The sequence below is a fragment of the Phoxinus phoxinus genome (genome assembly GCF_949152265.1).
Source record: "Phoxinus phoxinus genome assembly, chromosome: 6".
Classification (NCBI taxonomy): domain Eukaryota; kingdom Metazoa; phylum Chordata; class Actinopteri; order Cypriniformes; family Leuciscidae; genus Phoxinus; species Phoxinus phoxinus.
Window position 1 is genome coordinate 30,237,001 of NC_136881.1, and position 21,252 is coordinate 30,258,252.

Genomic DNA, 21,252 nt, shown 5'->3' on the forward strand with positions numbered 1-21,252 from the left:
TGACAAGTGCTTTGTTAGTTATCAGATCAACACAACTGATTAGTTAAAAAAAAACACACACATTAATTTAGGTGATAAATAAATGACTGGCTGCTTTCAAAGTTGCTCTCTGATACCTCGTTTGAATTAGTAATTGCTTTGCAAGAATGTTATATATGAATGTGTGCCTGCAAATGAAATCCAGACTACTTTTGCCATGTTATCATTGTCATGTGACTTATGGCATCAGTTGCATTGCTTCACTGGCATCCAAAACTACTCTTCCATGTCGTCAAGGTAAATTGTTCATTAAATGCGCACTATTGAATCTCGCTGGAAGTAGGCATATTCCGCCACACAGAAAATGTCTTTACGATTGAGTCGTTGAACCATTTACACAACTTATTTGTTCAAACACACAGGACAATGGCATTCGGGAACGCCACTACAGTATATTTCCCTGAGACACAGCAGTTAGTTCTTCTGTGGCTTTGTTTGGAACTATCTCATTGGCAATGCAAATAGACAAAGCAAATCTATAATGAAAGTAACTATCTTTGTGATATTGTTTTTATACAACAGTTCAATAAATAACAAGGTATTTGAGTAACCAGATTTCATGAGAAAATGTAAAAATTTTAAGAGGTGCCAATTTTGTATGAATTCGTATAATGATGTGATTTGCATGTAAAAAGCATGAAGGTCCAGCCTAAATCTAACCTACAGTGGGGTGTAAGCAATTTGTGTGAAATTGCATGAATGAGATATTAAATCACTTGAATCAGCCACCAATTTGCCAAAACATAAAATAGTAAAATAGTTCCATTTGATAACATAAAAAATACCATGAGAGTGTGTTGCAATTACATTACGGGACAGGCACCCCTGGGTAAACTTGGGTTTCACTAGATTTTTCTCAAGGACACAGTGCCACAACCAAAGGAAAACCAATGCCAGTCAGAAGTTACCAGTATTGGACTTTTAACTTGCTGCCGCGGGTAAAACGGTGTTTCTTCTGCGGGTTGATTTCCACCCCTGATAAAAATGATTCTGTGGTGAAGTAAATACTACAGAAAAAAAAATGTACATGAAAAAGTTAGTTCAGGCAAGAATTAAAAAAACAGAGTAAATTCTATATTAGCACTCAATTCAATTGTAGAAATTACAGCGTAAATATCAGCATTATAAAATTAAATAAAACCTACTCAACTTTTCTGATACTGCTGGTCCTCCCATCATGCATGGGGGCATGAATAATTAATCAAGTTGAATTTGCTGTTTCCCAGCTGTATGTACACTGTTTTATATCATTGCTTTTGTTGTTAGGTTTAGTGACTTGCCATTTTGTGACATCTGGAGTTAATTTTCAACTTCGACATTCATACTCAAAAACAATCCATGTTACCGTCATTGTGTACCAGAGGTCTGTTCGGGTGGGTACAGTGTTATGTTTTATGTACCGGTAGATAGCCTATGGTGTCTACATAATGTCTATTGTATTATTTACTTAGATATCCAAGTTAAGCATATACTTTAAAAGTGTGGTTTATATCAGTGTTGTATTAAGTAAAAAGTAAAGCAAAGTAAACTTCAACTACGTAGAAATTACTCAGCAAACTTTTACTGGCCAAGTTAGTTACTTATTTTCTTCATTAATTTGACTTAACTTCGTTAAGTAGAGTTTACTTATTTTCATATATGAAATGTACTTCTGCGTGCAAAAACTTGCTAAAGAAAAATTAAGTACATTTTATTATTTCGGTGCTCCAACGCCCACAAAACACCCCCCAGACGTGGAAAACTTCAGTGGAGAATTCGGCCTCAGATGGAGAAAATCACAGTGCTATTTTTGACTGCATTGGGCTACTTTTGTTGCACAGACCTGTTCATAACAGTTTCAGGAATTAAGTTTAAATCTCTCAATGCTCACTGATAGCCTTCTGATGAGCGAAATTCAAATCATTGACCAGGGACCAAAAATTAGCTCATATTTATTGAAGACAGTTGCTGTGTCAGAGTACAGAAATCCCCAATGCATTACCTTGTGGTTTAGCAAATGAAAACACTGCATGTCCTTAAAATACCTGCAGCATTTTGTATCGATCTGTCTTTCCCTTTCAGTCTCTCCTTCCTCCTCGCAATTATCCCTGTAATACGTCTTGGCAGAAAGCAGTGCCTTCACATCCTCGGGTCAATGAGCCTTATAGCGCTATAAGTCTCATTGACACCGAAATAATAAAATGTACTTAATTTTTCCATTACAATTCCACATGTAAACTTTAGAGATGCAAGATAACAGTAGAACTCCAGTAGAACGTGGAGGAGACTTCAAGCAATAAACACATATGAGTACAATTAAATGACACCTGATTTTTGGGTGTTACTACATTTATTATAAGTTCTGCCTGCCACATTAGACCTGACATAAGTAAAATAGATGGAGTCCTATAGAAATCCACACTGTTGGTCCAGTTCATTGTTCCCAAATGCTCCTTAGGTGACATTTATATGGTAATGTTCTGTATTATAGCAGCAGTGAGAGCAAAAATTAACCGGAAAATCCACTACAAGCTCCATTTTAGAAGTTGTTTATTTAAAAATGTTGCAGTATTATCTCAAACCGAATGTAAAGCAGCACAAGCTTGAGCATCATATGGCAACATATTTTCTGGGCAACACTTTACAATAAGGTTCCATTTGTTTACAATTAGTTTACCATATTTACATGAACTAACAATTAAAAGTAATTTTAAAGCATTTCTTAATCTTAGTTAATGTTCATTTCCACTATCAAAAGTGTGTCTGTCACATTATTTAATAGACCTGAGCTAACAAGAACTAACAATGAACAGTTGTATTATTAACAATGCTAACAAAGATTAATAAATACTGCAACAAATTGCTCATTGGTAATGCATTTACTAATGTTAACTAATGTCTTATTGTAAAGTGGTACCCATAGGGTTCCATTTGTTAACATATTAAGTTAACTAAACTAAATTAGTTAAACAAACTAACAGTTAAAAATCCGTCTAAAGCATTTATTATTTTTTTGTCAATTTCAACATTTTCTAATACATTATAATCTGTTAATATTATTTAATGGACCTGATATGAACTAACAATGAAAAGTTGTATTTTTTTTATTAACTAACTTTGACAAACATTACTATAAACTGTAACAAAACATATTGCTCATTGTTAGTTAATGTTGGATAATGCATTAACTAATTTTAACTAATAGGACCTTATTGTAAAATGTTAGCTGTCTGCTGTTTTGGGAAAGCTAGGGCTTATTGTTATAATAGATTATCAATTGTTACCATGCTCTTTATTGTCATATCAGACAAAAGTGGCATTGTTCTTGCTGTGGTTATTCTTCTTTCTTGAAGTTTTCATTGAAGGTTTAGTTGCTGTTTTTGTGGATGGATCAATACGCTTTTTCACAGGCAGCATTTCGCCTTGACCTGAGCTCTGGTAAACTCCTGTTCTCATTCTTCCTTTGTGGGTTTTCAGATCGTCAACCACTCTCTCCAAGCCTCCATTCTGACCCCCAAGGTCATCGCACCTGATCCCATCCACGTCAAGAGCCCCTCTCACGCGGAGAGGAGAGCGCTTGCCTCCCCCTCTGACCCGGGGTGGTGCAGGTGGAGGTGGAGGTGGAGGTGGAGGAGCAGGAGGTGGGGCGGAGGGCGCCCTCCTGTGGGAATATTTGGAAACACTGGTCCTTTCTTTCTGACGTCTTTCGTTTTTCACTAAGGAGGAATGACAGTCAAAAGGGGAGAGGTGCAAATATTAAGATAGTTAATTTATTAATTTTGTATAATTGTAATAAATAACAAACTGAAGAGCATGAAAATACATAAGAAAAAGCATACTCATCCTGCCAGGCTATTGTATAGGACTTGACTTAAAGTCACCATGAAATCAAAATTGACCATTCTTATTATTTATGTTGGCTAATATTTCCGTATTTATGGTAAATTATTTATTATTTATTTTAATTCACGTGCCCTTGTAATCTTTAAACTAAGTAACTTCCCCTCCCTCTTACGGGCAGGACCCGTCACTCACACGAGATCACAGCAATAGCAAACCACAACCATCCAACGATCTAATCAATTCCCCATGGACTAAATCAAGTCCAGCCCTACATTATTTCTTGTTCGAGAAGCCTTTACACTCGGATATACGTCACAATAGGGATAAAAGACTATCCAACGTCCATTCAAAAAATTGTCGTTCCACATCAAAATTGACCCTATTTACTTTGTTAGCGGATATTACTAGTCTTGTGGTGAACAATTAATCCGTGCAAGTTAATACACGGAAAAAAATTGTTTGCCGAAGTAATCTTTAATCAAAGTCTGAAAAGTTACTTCCGGGTCTGGAATGGTTCTTTTTCTGATGACGTTTGACGGCTTGGGTTGGTCAATCGCTTAACCACTCCCCTCAAACCGTTACTCTGCTACGGGCGAGAGATGGAGAGGAGGAGCGCTGAAGTAAAACCCTGCCCTCTGTTCAATATTCCGTTTCACTCGGAAATGCGTCACAACACTTGAGAAAAGTCGTTTGCGACTTCCGGTTCACGCGGGCTTTAAGATCTGACGACAGATCTGACATCACTGATGTCAAAAAATGCTATTGGCTCTTGCATGTCTTGTGACCATACATGGCAATGTCTAGCTATCTTTTGAAATTACATTCGAAAGCCAAGGCAGATGGGAAGTGTTTTTGTTGAATTAACTACATTTTGCCCTGTCCCACACACAAAAATTGGAAAATAGTGCATGAGCCATTTTATGGTGCTTAAATTAATGTGGATATACATGCAACTATTTTAAGTTTGCTGAGACTTTTTTTAACAGAATCTTCCAAACTGATTGCCACAAGGGTGACATGCATCATGTTTCGGTGGTGCAGCATGAGACTCCTGCGGTTTCGGTATATCAGACTGAAATTTTTCATTTTTAATTTCAGTCACTTTAGTTTATGGTCCAATTCTCACTATTAATATGACTTTTGCCTTAATAAACCCCATGACTACTGCTTATTAATAGTTAGTAAGATAGTGGTTAAGTTTAGGTATTGGGTAGGAATAAGGTAGAATGTAGAATATGCAGAATACAGCATTAATATGTGCTTTATAAGTAGGCTACTATAAACAGGCAATATCCTAATATGCATGATAATAATAAAAAAAACTAGTTAATAGTGAGAATTGGGCCCTAAACTAAAGTGTTACCAAAATTTCATATCTGACTTAAACTATTGTTCAAAAGCTTACTTTCTAAGACTTTCTTTACTGCTTTAGAAAGAAATCTCTTTGCTCACCAAGGAAGGATTTATTTGATCAAAAATATTGTAATATTATAGTTTTCTTTATTAAAAATTAAAATTAAAAATATTAAAAATGTAATTTATTGGTGTGATAGCAAAGCTGAATTCTCCACAGCAATTTCTCAAATGTTCAGTGTCTCACAACCCTTCAGAAATCATTCGAATGCTGATTTGGTGCTCAAGAAACATTTCCTATTATCATATCATATTGAAAACGATTGTGCTGCTTAATATTTTTTGTGGAAACAGTGTTACATGTTTTTTTTTTCAGGATTCTTTGATGAATAGCAAGTTCAGAAGAACAGCATTTATTTCAAATATAAATCTTTAGTAACATTTTAAATGTCTGATGTCACTTTTGATCAATTGAATGCATCCTTGCACATTAAATGAAAAGTCTTAATTTCTTCAAATAAAATTTGATTGAACGGTATAGTGTAGGCCTACATATAATACTTACATGCTATTTGAGAATTCAGAAAAGAAAAGCAGGTAAGAATAGGTATCTAAAGTGCTGTGTTTTGTAAAGGTTAGTGCTGCTGGTATAGCCCTAATGAGACATAGGGGCAACCTTCATTTTTCATCATTCTGTTGATTTACTTAGGCTATCTTGTATGTTTGACCAATTCAAACTGATTCAAGACTGAGATTTTAGCTTCTGCTCTTCTGCGCATTAATCGGGGGGGAAAAGCCAACCAGCAAGCTTGTTTTTGTTCAGCAGAACAGATACAAAACACGAACACATGCATAGCTCACCAGGTTGCTTAGCGACATGCAAGTTGGACTAGAAGAAAGTGCAGCACATGATGAGATGAGTAGCCATGACTTGTTAGCTTGATTTAAAGCTGTTAATGTTCACTAAGAAGACTCATTCAGACCAAATGCAAACTCATTAAACATGCTCAAAACTATCCCCATAACAAGTGTGTCCATCGATTATCATTAGTATCTGGTCTTTCATCAGATTGTGAATGCCATATAGATAAAGGAAGATACGGTAAATTAGAAAGGCTGTCATTGTCAATACACACTGCTAACTGTTAGAGGAAAAGCTGTGGCTGATGAAGACAGAACTGAGTTTGGTTGTGCACATCATGGTGTAGGCTACTGAATTTGAGCCGTTTTTTTATTGTTGAGTGATTAGAGTTACACACTGCCCCCTTGTGGCACTATGCAATTTCTATTTGCAAACCCTGTATTGGTCATTATTAGTCTTCCTTACAAACATTAAGATCACATATCTTCAAGGAAGTGGAAAAAAAGCTCTTCATATTACAATAACACCGATGATCAATTAATTGCACTTATCTTCAAACTAACTAATCCAAGTCTAAACTGTCACATTATAGCACGTCATGCGTTTTACAGGCAGTAATTCAATAATAATATATCTGCCTCAGCCACTAGATGGAGCACCATCTCTTTTCAGGATCTCACTGATGATGACCAAAGTTACCCTCCAGTATTGATGCGAGTGCTGAATTGCCGATAACTTCTGTCTTGGCCATATTTGTGCAATTTACAAACCCCAAAGACTTGCTCTACAAACACTGTAAGACTTCTGCTCTTCACCACGAGTTTGAAAGAACGCTGTAATAGTGAGTAGGCTATAACTGGGAAACAATAGAAGAGTCAGCAGTGACCAGTTTGAGGGGATTCTCTTTCTGACTCTTCATGGGGGGTAAAAAAACAAACAAAGTCTTCCTGTTATTGAAGTTTAAGCAGATGTTCAAAACTTGTCGGGTTTAAAAGTCTTACCACGAACACTTGAACATTGCTTGTGGATTTATTGGGTCCTTCACATGTTGCGAACTGAGTAGAGATTAGTATCCAGATGGGATTATTTGGCCAAAAAAAAAGAAGAAGCTGTTTCTTTATAGTTAAAAGTGAAATAAAGTTACCACGTTCAATCAGTTTTGTTTTTAAATATCAATTTCAGTAAGTAGCAATAGCCTATGGATGAAAGCCTATTATCTAATTTCTTTAAAACATCAACAACAAAAAACAACAAAATTAGCTAGTAGGCTACTACATACATATAATTGTCAATCTTCCAAATATCCCAAAACATCTGACTACCAAGTATTAAAAAAGGTGTTTGGTAAGAATATTAGGCTAAAAGTAGCGATAGACCAGTGTTGCCAGATTAGAAATGTCGAAGTATCGTACCAAAACCTCAAAATTATCGTTTTTTGAGAAAAATTATCGTACACGAACCAAACGCATAAAATATAGCAATTTTCCAACAATTTTATTTTCCAAATAATTGTACAGCCAATTTAAACAAGCTGTGTAATAGGCTCACACTAACTGGAGGAAGTCTGGCTACTTAACTTTTTTTTGCCAAAGTGCAAAAGATGCCGACAGTCCACATTTTGAACTAGACCATAATTAAACTATCTTCGCCCCTCCACTGTCCCTGTCCTCACCTTCCCTTTCTGAACTCATTTTTTAGCATGTTACTGCTTCGTTTTGTTAAACTGAACTGTCTTCTTCGGCAAAACTGTAGTGTAGTGTTGATGTGTGGGCTGCGGGCAGCGGGCGACACCATGTGGTGCCTGTGTGTGTGTATAGCTACGTGCTTGCGTGCAGGCAGGCGAGCCTGCAAAATGATTCAGGGTCAGAGAGAGAAGCGGTAGGATGTGTGTCTGGACGAACGACTGAAAACTCTGAAATTATCGTACATTATGTGATTTTTTTCATTATTGATCGTACATCGTACAGAGGTCAAACTTATCGTACAAATACGATAATTATCGTACATCTGGCAACACTGCGATAGACTAGCCTACTACTAATTTTCAAAAACAAGTTCAGTTATAGCCTATTAGAAATAGAGTAGCTTCTCCAGTAACAAGCAAATGTGTTGTAGTGCACTGCAGCCAAATGCTACATCTCGGTTTTAAGGTGTGTTCGCACTTGGCAGGTAGGATTCACTTAATGTGCTTTCACACTTGGTTCGATTGTCTGGTCTAAATCAGAGTTCGATTGCTCCCTCTCCCCTGCAAGAATTTGTGTTCACATTATATTATTTAGGTTCAAACCACAGTGTGTTTGCATCATCAAAGCAGCAGCTTGTTGCTTGATAACAACAATGCAGGAGAAGTGGCAAAATAGCATTGCTCACCTCCTTTTATATATATATAATAGCATTGCTCACCTCCTTTTATATATATATATATATATATATATATATATATATATAAAAGGAGGTGAGCAATGCTATTATATATATTATATATATATGGATGAAAGCCTATTATCTAATTTCTTTAAAACATCAACAACAAAAAACAACAAAATTAGCTAGTAGGCTACTACATACATATAATTGTCAATCTTCCAAATATCCCAAAACATAATCATCGAAGCAGCAGCTTGTTGCTTGATAACAACAACACAGGAGAAGTGGCAAAATAGCATTGCTCACCTCCTTTTATATATATAATAGCATTGTATATATAAAAGTAGGTGAGCAATGCTATTATATATATAAAAGGAGGTGAGCAATGCTATTTTGCCACTTCTCCTGCGTTGTTGTTATCAAGCAACAAGCTGCTGCTTTGATGATTGTTGCTTGATAACATGATATATATATAATTATTATTATTTTTTTTAATCTTTGGATTCGTTTTCAAAGCTTCAGGACATAACGGCATATAGCCTACATTCTCTCCGTTTGCAGTGCATCAGTCACGCTTGTCAGGGAAGTGACCGAGAACACACACAAAGGGCCCTATTTTAACGATCTAAGCGCATGGTCTAAAGCACATGGCGCAAGTGCACTTAGGGCATGTCCGAATCCACTTTTGCTAGTTTAACGACGGGAAAAATGGTCAGCGCGCCTGGTGCATGGTCTAAAAGGGTTGTCTCTATTCTCTTAATGAGTAATGGGTGTGTTTTGGGCATAACGTGTAATAAACCAATCAGAGTCTCATATCCCATTCCCTTTAAAAGCCAGTTGTGCTCGCGCCATGGCAGATTCGCTATTTACATGTCGGAATTTGCAGGTGGAAAAACTGAACGATTCTCTGCTTGTGTGCGAGTTTAAAGCGTGCGAACAAACCTTCTACGGGACAAAGTGTACGTGTGTTGTGGAGCCGCCTATAGGCACGTATTATTAACGCGCTGTTTAAATAACAAAAAATACTAAAATATTTCAGTTGCCCCAAAATAGCAACGCGCCAACAATGCGCCCACACACACCTCGTTTTCAGACCAGCACGCCCATGTGCGCAAATGCATTTGCTATTTAAACAACGTGGTGCAGGACGTGGAAATGATAACTGCATCAGACTGAATCTAGCAAAAAACACTTACGTCACACCTGGCACCGCATAGTGCTGAATGTATGATAGGGCCCGAACAATTTGATCAGATCATACGTCATCAATTACGTTTCACTTCCAAGATTTAGTACGATTGCATTCATACCAGCAGTGAACTGTAGCTACCCAGACCACCCTTTTTATGTGGATTTTATGGTACATTTCACGGGTGCACACCTGAGTTCAGAAAACAGTCAATAAAACCCTGGTGCATACCACAAAGTGTTAGTGTGAAAGCACCCTGAAATTAACTCTGGTGTGATTCCTCCGTTAATGCGGTTTGTTTGAATAAGTGTGAACGCACACCAAACAAGCTCTGGGGGTTGGTCCGTTTGTTTGGTGCGCACCAGCTTTAGATGGAAGCGTTCACACTTATTCAAATGAACCGCATTAACAGAGCAAACTCTGGTACTGTTCAACTCGTCATAGGAGCTACGTTGCCCATCGGTACAGGTGGGGCAATTCCTGCTGCTGTTTTAACTCCTTTACACATTTTATAAACCCTATGTGAGTTCATCAGCTGGTAAAAATACCATATGTACGCACATACAATGAGCATATTTAGCTCAGCACACAGCTGGTAAGTTCACATCATAAAATAATACACGTCAAAAAAAAATACACATAATAAAATGTTTTTTTTTTTTTTATCTTCAGGCTTGGGCTGCATCCGAAATTACATACATATAGCCTTCATCAGGGATGGGGAACGTCGGTCCTGGAGGGCCTCTGTCCTGCAGAGTTTAGTTCCAACCCTAATCAAACAAACCTGAACAAACAAATCAATGTCTTCAGGATCAAATGAAGGAAATACAGGCAGGAGAGTTTTTTCTTCTTCTTTTTTTCAGGTTTGGAGCTAAACTCTGCAGGAAAGTGGCCCTCCAGGACCGACGTTCCCCATCCCTGGCCTACATAGTAGGTGATAAACAGTAGGCTATGTGACAAAAGAAGTATGTCTGAATTCACAGTACTCATAAAAGAGTAGGCAAAAAGTACCCAGATGACCTACTTCCAGCGAGGTTCTGAAGTGTGCATCCGATGGACGGATGAAGTGCATCCAAATTGCATTCATAGGCTACTATATAGAAAGTACTTTTTTTAGCAGTCGTGTCGTGAAGTAATTACCTATTCAAAATAAGCACCTACCCAGGAGAGTATGCGATTTCGGACGCAGCCATTGTGTTAGAAATGACAGTGTGAAAGCTAAGCGAACCAGGACTAAATGTATAATTTTCTTTCTTTTTTCTTGGTGTGAACCGTAATGTCTCAGATCAGCTGAGGAAATAATCAGTGTCCCACCTTAAATGCTCCTCGATCTCGCTTATCTACAGGAAAATCTGATTCGTTCTAGTAAACTGGTTCACTCTAAACGCTCATCTCTCATATGTTGTAGCGTTGGAAATTTGTTATTGCTCGAACAATTAATTTAAACAAATAGATTCACAAAAATGATTCAAAATCCCACTACTATGTTAGAATATTGTTTTTAACTTAACTTTTTTTTCATTTAGTAGCTGAAACTTACCTGTTAAAGTTTGCTATAATGTGCAAATGATCGAAATTGCTAATCTATTTAAAACCCCTCAGTGTTTTTGAGCAAAAATATTTGACTTATTAAATCTGTTTAAATTATACACTATATCGTTTAATAGTTATATTTTTAATAACAAAACATATTGCCCCGCTGACTACAAATAACCCCACTTATTACCTCATTTCAAAACGTTGGGATATTGGAAGCATGATGGAATATATTGTGGCTTTATAAATTGGAAGACATGTTCTTACAATGAATTTCTTACTCATAGCTTTAAACACCTTATGCTTTGTCATATACACCATAAAACTCATGTTTTATTGGTCTATAAGTAGCTCCTGTTATTTTCAGGCTGTCTGGCTAAACATGAGTCATCAGGACCTGTGAAACATCTTCAATAAAAGTGTTCCATCACTCAGAATGTCTATTTCTTCTCTTAATCACCTGTAATCACAACACTTTATTCAAATCCAGAGTTGAAAATGTGTCTAGCAAACCACAGAGCAAACAGTCCTGGCTGACATTAGTGCAATAAAACAAAAAAAGGAGAGTACATAGCAGTTCTCACATGATAAAATGACTAAAGATATTAGAATATATAAACCAAGAGAGCACCAGGAGGAGGAATCGCGCAACAATTTGGGTTCATGGTCAAATTACGACAGCATTATGATTTCTGTCTATAGAGGGTTTCCCTTCTTTTGGAGCGTGAACAAGTACCGAGGGAGACAATGCAGAATTAGGACACTTCCTCTGGAGGATGCGAGAGGGAGCAGTGAAGGGAAACAGAGGCTGGTTTTGTCTGAGCCCAGAACCGGCATCCAAACAACACAAAGCCTGCCTAACCAGCCATTCACTTTAACTGGGCCTCTGTGCATAGCTAATGCACTGAGAACGGCTTCACTCAAACAGCACAAAACAGAGGATGGGGGAAGTGGGGTGAGGGGTATGTGAAGGAGTTATTAAAGAACGCTTCTGAGAGCAGAGTTTCATCATGTGATCAGATGTGCCGTCCATGCTTTATGTCTACATTGTGTGCAGAACTCCTAATCGTTGTATTCTTCGTTCAATAACAGGAAAAGGAAATGATAAACTATCTTATCTGAGAATTATTTGGGCTTCTGTCTTTCCTTGAGCTCTGAAGGATGTGGTACTGTTTACACTTATATAATACTAAGCACAAATTAACTTTTTTTTAAATGCTTTTGGAAGTGTCTTAAGCTCACCAAGGCTGCATTTACAGTATCTGATCAGAAATAAAGTAAAAACAGTGATATTGTGAAATATTATTATTACAATTTCAAATAACTTTTCTATTTTAATTCGTTTTTTATATAACACATGTAATTTATTCTTGAGATGGCTCAAGAAACATTTTGTATATCCTTATCAAACAGTAGAATTATTTATTATTCTGTGATACAAAAAAAAAAGCATTTATTTTGGGGGGAAAAATTGTAAATCTTTACTGTCACTTTTGATCAATTTAATGTGCCTTTGCAGAAAATGAAAAATGTAGTGTACTTGTGATAAAGTTTAAAGTGATAAACTTGGTTTCCTTAGTGAAGTCCTGGTGATTTAGCCTCCCCATATCAGTTCTCCACGTTCTTGAGGTGTGATTTCACATAACACTACCAAAATATGCCAGAAACTATTATGTACTAATCCATACTTCAGTCTGTTACTCCCTGAAGTGTGTATGTGACATCATGAAGACCCTAAAAATACTCTACAGAAGTACTTAAACATCAATGCTTAGCCATCAAATTGCAATCAGAGTTCCGTTTACTGTACATGCATTCGAACAGTAAATAAAATTGGTGTGGCATTAAACACGTTTATGGAGTATGATCAAACTTTCACAGTAAGATTCCGTTCAAACGAATGCTCCGCCATGACAGTAGCTGACCTGAAGCACACGGTGCAAGTTAACGCCCTTTATAGCATCCCTAGTGGTAAGTCTGAGAATGTAACATGCAATTGCGCTGCTTTTGAATTATACAACAATGAATACGCCTGATATCAAACTTGTGTAGATGGAAGCATTTGTTTATGTACTTGTAGTATGTTTCAGGCTAAGAGATTGTAAGAATGTAAAACAGGTATTGGAAAGAGATCGGAACAAGAAATAAACAACGAGTGGAAGGGAGAGAGATCTCACCCCTAACATTTATTTAACTCTATTTACAAGTTTGCAGAAATATCAATCTGAGCAGAGATATTGGTCTTCTACAAAAAAGACTGCTACAGAAAACTGAAAGTGATTTCAGTGTCAGAAGGAACAGAATGGAGGGCAATTCAACAATGTTGGCAACTCAACAAAGCAATAAATCACACAGCTGTAACAGAAACTATGTACACATTTAGTATTTTGTCATTCAGGAAGATATACTTAAGTTTCATCTGGGATAAATTAATCCTTTCTTAGGATTATATTACACGATTAAATACATAACATATGATACCGTAGCTTAAAAAAACAACCATGGAAGTAATGGTGATAAAAAGGAAGTGATCTGCGTAGCTACACATTGTTGAATTGCATTTTTGTAAGAATACGATGGAATAAAGAAAACAAAAATAAGCTCTGAGGTCTCCATTTAAGATTGAAATGTAGAAATGTGAGGTCATGAGGAGTTAATGAAGACTCTTTGTCAATATTTAGGTTTCATGGACAGGTTCATGGAAGGCACGCTACTGGTCACCACAGAGAGGTAGACGAGGCCTCTGTCGTACTAAAACTGATTGTGCTTGTTTATGTTTTTATCCATTTGTGTATTCACATCATTTGAACAACTTTTTGAACAACAGATAAATATATTCATGCGTAAACGAGGGTGCTTGACACCTCAAACACTCCACGTCCGGTATGTAGTTTATATTTAGTGTCAAAGAAGAATTATCACATGTTTAGTTCCGTCAGTTATGGCTCCTGTTAAGGCCTTCATGTGATGAGCCACAGGGCAGAGATATGCAGAAGACGAGCAAGATCGCTTCAGTTCACTACTGAACCTCAAATAAGTCCAACTGGCTACAATAATTATATTGTTTCCCTCAGAGAAAAAAAAAAAAGCCATGGAAGTTAATGATTGTCAAGATTGTGTGTGGCTAGTTGTTTTAAAATACTTTCAGGGAAGAAAGAAAACCATCGAATGCTTTGTAGGTAGAAGTCTCTTTTTCGATTCTTCGTTAAAGTGCTTAAAGGGTGTCAAATGTACATGGGAAGGAGGTGATTTTGCCAGGGTTTGGCACAGGGCTTACAATGAAAAGCACAGCAAATCCACAGCACTCGGAAATCACACACATCTTCAGGAGGGACCAGAAAGAGGTGAGGATAACACATGCGAGAGTAGATTGTTCACACAGGAGAGGTACCTGATCGAGCCCAGCTTTCCTGGTAAGTGCCCTCCCTTAGGAGGTATTGCCGTTCTGGGGAAGAAGGGAGAGGATAGGGGGACTGGTGAAGGAGAGAGCTGTTAGGGCTTGTGATGTCGCCTTCGGCGACAAATGTCAGGTCCGTGCCGCTCTCCTCTTCCTCCAGCACCCGGACCCCTCCGTCGCTCCTCCAGTCTATGATCCCGGACGAGCCCCCTTTTTGCGAGTGCGGAACCGGGGATAGTATGGAACTGAATGGTGGTGGATTTCGGTCTCTGGCGTTTCTGAGAGCGCTATTGGGAGGCATTAGGGCTCGTCTAGGCACTTTGCCCTCCACTGTTGAATCTAAGCTCTGCGATTGGTGGCTGGCGCTGAGGGCGGAGCCATTCTCCTTGGATCGGGGCCGGTTCTTGTGGGAGACGGGGGTGGAGCTGAGATTGTTGGCGTCTGCTTCCGTGTCAAGGCGCAAGAAGTCAGGAAGGACAAGGTCGGATTTGTTCAGCAAGCCCCGCTGGTCGTCAGCTCTGTTGCTCTGTGCTTTGGATATGAGCTCGAAGAATTCTGGTTGGACAACACACACACAATTTTAAACCATTTTATTTGTTGAAATGTGACAAGCGACACACTTTTGACACATTACAGCAAGCGTGAGATAGAAAGCATTCTTGCAAGACCTCGGCAACAGATTACCTGCAGCTGTCAGTTCAAAGTGTGCTTGTGTTAGCATTAGCTACATCAGCCAGTGTTGCTACAGAGACTTTGTTAGCATTAGATGTAGCCAGGATCAACATCTGCGCTTAACTAGGTCAAAGAAAAAGAGATTATTCAAGAAAGTGAAAGGGGAAGAGTTTTTTTACCTTCAGCTTCATCTATATTAAGCTTTTTCTGTTTTTGCTTTTCCACTTGGGCCCTGGTTTTCACAGCCGAAGCCTTCCCTGCCGCTTTGTCCTCCCCCTGGGTAGCGACAATGAGAATGGGGCACATTAAGGGTGCGTGGATGAGAACCGCCTCTTCTGCGAGGCTTTCTCTAGGGAACAGGGCTAAAACTACAGGGGCATCGTAGGGGCACTGGGTGGGTCTCTAGTAACTACCACTAAAGCGAGTGTACATACTCGCTCTACTTGTGCAAGCATACTAAAATCAATCTCCATACAGCACAGCATCTCACTGCAGAAAAACCACCACCAGCACAGCATGCCACCACAACACCCAACATCGGTGAACATCCACGCTTCACTTTCTCTTGTCTTTCCACCACTTCTCTCAACATATCACACAGCTATCAGTAACTATAAAGACTAGAGAGTCTGTACAAGGGAGTAACCCTTGAACCAAGGAACTCTTGGCGGGCAGAGGCTGCTATCCCCTCACAACGGTGTGGTGTGTTGAAGGAAAGGAAGTGGTAAGAGATGGGTTGCTGTGATTCGAGAAGATGGGTTAGATAGTCCAAATGCCCAGAAATGCACAGATACACATAGCTTTCAGACCAGAGGAAAGAATAGGGGAGCCAGCCATGCACAGACTCCCCACACACAGGCCAAAAACACACAAAAAAGAAAGAGAGGAGGAGATTGAAGTGAATGTTCTGGAGATTGAGGTCTTACTGTGGCAGATTGGCTTCGCGTAGACAGAGGTGGGCCATGACTTTTAGATGAGACCAGCTTTTGTTTGTCTGTTTGGAGAGGGAGAGCGTTAACTCATTCTGTTCAAGTTAATCACAAGCAAACTATTTTAAAGGCTACACGATAAAGTATTTACAACCTATTTTACTTGATTTTTCTTTTCTTTGAAATCAAATTGGATGGTGGGAGTGATGTCTGTCCTATATGTGTGTGAGCATCTTGCCTTTTCCTTGAACGTGGTCTCCTAATTCCAGAACCACCCTCAGTCCATCTAGATTAGATATAGGAAGCCCAAGATCCAATGGCTCTTTCTCTCCACTCTGCCCACACAAGAAGACCAACATATTTAATTCATTTCCATTTCATAAAATCACAAAACACATATTTCACATTGTTATGATGCAGTAGTCCAATTTCCTCCATCTCGCACTCTAGTCCACTAATTTCATCCTCCATATGTATGCTACAAAACCAGCTGAACAGGCAACATGATGGAAACATAATTTGCACACTACTGTGTAACCTGATAACATGCTTCTTAACTCACAAACACATCATCATCCTATTTTTGATGAGAATTCTGTGCACAATGCTATGATAAACCAGCTCAGCTCTGAATGTATTCTATTAAAAGTTGCAATCAGTGAGCAGCTTGTGTAAATAAAAGATATTATAAGAAGGGCTCTCCCAGGAACATAAATATAAATTGTTTTATGCACAATATTGATACATGCCCATATAATAACGAAGGATAATTCCATCAAACTATATTTTCCTCATGTAAACAATAAGCAAATGTTTAACTCACTATCCTGGCCACCAGGTCTCCTAAGTTCAGGCCGTATTTGGCCACCACCGGTCTCAGCACTTCTGTAACCGGCTTAGTAGGTTTCGCTTTCAGCCCAACAGAACGATTTATAGGCACCAGATCCAATCTGTGAGGGAGAGATGGAGAGAGAGAAGTTATGGAAAATAAACTTTAATAAACTGAATCCTGATGAATGTTAGATAATGAATGACTTCAGTTAGGTTTGAAATGCAAAAAAATAAATGGATATATAAAGACAGATAAAAAATGATAAATGAAGGAATGAATGGACAGACAGAGATAAAAACAGATAAACGGGTGTGTACCGGAATAGCGTACGTTTCTCCAGCCGCAGATCTCTGGAGCATAGTGTCATGCAGTCCTGGTCCAACACTAAAGGCTTTACAAGGACAATACATGCTATTATAGTCTATTACAGCATTGCAGTATCAAATGATGCAGATGCACACACATGCGCAAACGCACACATAAATGCAGCACTCAGAACAAAAACACACATACTGAAACCACCTTGCAACCTTTAAAGGTAGACAAGACAAAATCAAAAGCAAAACTGATGAAAACCTTAATTATTGATCATTATAGAATAGTTTTACCACAAAACACAATTAGCACCCTGCATTGGTTATCTGAACTACAGTTTAATATGCATGTTACCTTTTCCCCTCCCACTAGGAACAGATCCACAGCAGCCAGGTTAATACTGAGCTTCTCGCACAAGCCTAAGAGCACCTCTCTGATGGAGATGCCAGGCCTGATGGGTACTGAGCAGCATGTGCCATCCGGAAGGTTAATGTTACAGTGACGCGCCGTACGCTCGGACAACGACATGGAGTTACGTGACCCCTCACCCTGTCAGACAGAGGAACACAAATGAATGAACAATGCAAATAAATGAAAAAAGAAATTGTGGAGAAAATCTTATTAAATGGGAGAAAATAATTGGAGAATATATTCTTAAAAGAAATAAATATACAAGAAAACTACATAATATAACCATTTTAATAATAACATAATTATTATGAATTGATTGGGTTGTTTTAATACAAAATATATATATATTTGGTCATTTTAACAAAATACTAATAATCAGACCAACATCAGCTCGATTCAGATGCATTAGACCCACCTCGTTTTTTCCAGAACCAGAGGTAGCAAGTTCCAAACTCGCACCAGATGACAGAGAGCCCTGTGATTCTCTCCGTCCGTTACTACCTGGAGTGAAAGACAAATAACATTCATAAATGACAACCTAGAAACTGGAGGAAATATTCAAGGAGATGAGAAGGACAAACAAAAATGCAAAAGTTTATGAGCATCGTAATTGCAGTAAATGTAATGAAACTAAAATAAAGGTCAATTTAGCAACATCGTCACTGATGTCCTCCACTTACTGTAGTCTCCAAGGTCCTTCTTCTTAGATCCTTTTCCGAAACTTCTATTTCTGGACCAAGAGAAGAAAATGCTTTTCTTTTTATCGCCATGTTCATCTCTGCTGTCTTCATTCAGTGACCTTCCCGATTTACTTTTCTTGTCGTCCTGCACCTTCAAAAAAAGTGGTAAATTATTTTCCATACTCAAACATAAAGGTGTTACACAGAGATCCAAGATGCAGATAATAACAATAAAAAGATCTCTGGTGGCCAAAGAAAAACTTTGTAACACTTCACAATAAGGTTTCATTAGTTTAGTTTAGTTAACATGAACTAAGAATGAATACTTCTACAGCATTTATTAATCTTAGTTACTGTTAATTTCAACATTTACTAATACTTATTTAAAATCAAAAGTTGTGTTAGTTAACATTAGTTAATGCACTGAGCCAACATGAGCTAACAATAAACGACTGTATTTGTATTAACTAACATTAACAAAGAATAATAAATACTATAAAATGTATTGCTCAAAATTATTAGTTTATGTTATTGATACATTATCTAATGTTAACAAATGAGACCTTATTGTAAAATGTTACCAAAAACTCTAACGTTACATGAAACACTGATATGCAATTGATAAGATATAGGTCAGGAATTTACTGTCTAAAATTAATCTGATTGGAAGACATGGTGGGACGATAAATGAGACGATTCTCTCTTCTTGGAAAGCTTCCATGATAACTATACTAATGCTTGACTATGCAAACAAGAACAGAATGCTACCAATAGCTTTAATCTCACACCTGAAAGACAACAAGATAATACTCATGAGTGTGAAGCCATTCCCAGATAAATTTTAAGGACAGTTAAAGAATGACATTTAAGCCAAATGATGTGAAGCATTTGGTTAACCTTCCTGATCAATTTCATAAATAACATCTACAAACATTATTACATTATGCATTGTTGAATCCATGATTCATAAATGTTCATACATAATAACATATGAATGTACATAAACTACTGAAGGCATAACTAAACCTTCCACTGAGAGATAATTGGAGGTATCGTTTTTGATGTGCTTCACATATTGTTTGATTTTGTGATTACCGGTATGTTAAAAGGAAGTCAATGTGTCAACTGCAAACAGACCATCATCTTTCTAGTGAAAGATGATGGATGATAAACACCACTGAGTGTGTGTGTGTGTGTGTGTGTGTGTGTGTGTGTGTGTGTGTGTGTGTGTGTGTGTGTGTGTGTGTGTGTGTGTGTGTGTGTGTGTGTGTGTGTGTGTGTGTGTGTGTGCATGTGTGTGTGTGTGTGTGTGTGTGTGTTACCTTTTTAGGTGTAGAGAGGTTAGAGCGGTCAGAGCTTGTGCTATGCTTAGATGTGGGGCTACTGGGGACCTGGTAGGGGTCTGGAAGAGGACGCCCCTCCACCTCTGCAAGCATACATTCTTGATACAGGAAGGACTTTAGGAAGCGTGTGTAACTGTCAAACTTCATCAAGTTGAAGATCTATTGAGTAAAAAAGAAGAAGAGTGGCACTGTAAAATCAGCATGCTGAAAATCCATATTGTTCCAGCATAGCCATATTTTTTTTTAACTTTTATCAACTAGCATATTTTTAGCTGGTTAAGCTGCTTAAGTAAACTGGTGGGGGCACCAGCATATCACGCTGGAACTGGCATCCTTAACAAAAACAAATGCTGATGACCAACAATATGGGTCTTCTCAGTTGGGATGACATACACTTCCATTCAAAGGTCAGTAGTATATATTTTTTATTAATATTTTTATATAGCAAAGATGCATTAAATTGATCAAAAGTGACAGTAATAAATACAAATACAGTGTTACAAAGATTGAAATAAATGCGGTTATTTTAAACTACTCATCAAAGAATCCTGAACAGCTACAGTATCTGACATTGTAAAATGTGGCCAATATAATGTTTCTGTGAATTGCAGAGATCTTGGATAAAGAGGTGACAGCCAGACAGGAGCCTCTAAATGCGCTACGTGATTCTTTCCCTTCAAAGACACTTTCTAAGAACACATTCTGCACAAAGGTCGCCCGAGGGTTTCCTCACGGTTATCATGGGGTTGGAGTGTACAGGATGCTACATTCATGTTCTTATGACATCACAGTGCCGAAAATACTTTATTATTAGACATCTTGCCTTCAGCCCTCAAAGATGGGGATGTGATGGTAAAGCCTTACAGACATGCAGTGGAGGGAACACAGTCATTTAAAAAACAGCAATGGATACTTCTGGGAATTGTTTTTTTATGCTGTCATGTGTCATGAACAGTAATTTAAATCATTTGCTGATTATTCTACATGAATTGGTCTGAGAAATATATCAAGTAGACACACGTTAAAAGGAAAACAGGTCAAGGCATGTAAAGAGATTTTCCACAATTTCAAAATCTTCAGGGTGGACCTGACACCCACACAGCCTGATATAAACTTTATGATGTGCAGTGCACTGGGAAATTGGCAAGCTCTGTTAATACTTTTCTGATGCTTTTTATTCAGAAATACAATGATATACCCCCAGGTTTTTAGTAAATATCCTAATTTGACCACTTCCTGTCTCACCTGTATCTGTTGCTCTTTAAACATGTCTGGCCTTGGTGCGTTGAGTATGTCGTCAGCCAGCTGAGCCTGACTATCAATGTTGACGGGTGTGGTGGCCTTACTCGACAGGAAGCTGTTGTAGATCTCTCTAGCCCTCTGGGACAGCTGGAAGCCAAAAGTTATGACAAGGTCACAATCAAACAGCAAATAACAAACCTTTATTTCATCCTGTCCACATTAAGGGTGTATATTTAGTATCCTAAATGGACTGCTATGGACAT

The 21,252-nt window shown here is 38.0% G+C and overlaps 1 protein-coding gene across 5 annotated transcripts in view; it reads right to left on the reverse strand.

The window, feature by feature from the left end:
* Nucleotides 1-3,635: 3,635 nt before the first annotated feature.
* Nucleotides 3,636-21,252, reverse strand: part of rgs12b (regulator of G protein signaling 12b) — a 53,451-nt gene continuing 35,834 nt past the window's right edge. For 2 of the 5 annotated variants that reach the window (XM_079616538.1, XM_079616537.1), the window contains 11 exons: nt 20,993-21,136; nt 19,727-19,906; nt 18,405-18,555; nt 18,140-18,225; nt 17,668-17,862; nt 17,316-17,389; nt 16,990-17,116; nt 16,405-16,501; nt 16,164-16,231; nt 15,417-15,513; nt 13,314-15,120 (listed from right to left, as the gene is read on the reverse strand). In XM_079616538.1, the coding sequence (XP_079472664.1) occupies nt 14,543-15,120; nt 15,417-15,513; nt 16,164-16,231; nt 16,405-16,501; nt 16,990-17,116; nt 17,316-17,389; nt 17,668-17,862; nt 18,140-18,225; nt 18,405-18,555; nt 19,727-19,906; nt 20,993-21,136 (1,797 nt within the window). In that variant the 3' untranslated portion in view covers nt 13,314-14,542. Of the gene's footprint in view, nt 3,735-13,313; nt 15,121-15,249; nt 15,361-15,416; nt 15,514-16,163; nt 16,232-16,404; nt 16,502-16,989; nt 17,117-17,315; nt 17,390-17,667; nt 17,863-18,139; nt 18,226-18,404; nt 18,556-19,726; nt 19,907-20,992; nt 21,137-21,252 lie in introns of those variants that run through there. The other 3 variants (XR_013798078.1, XM_079616540.1, XM_079616539.1) reach the window with 3 other exon arrangements.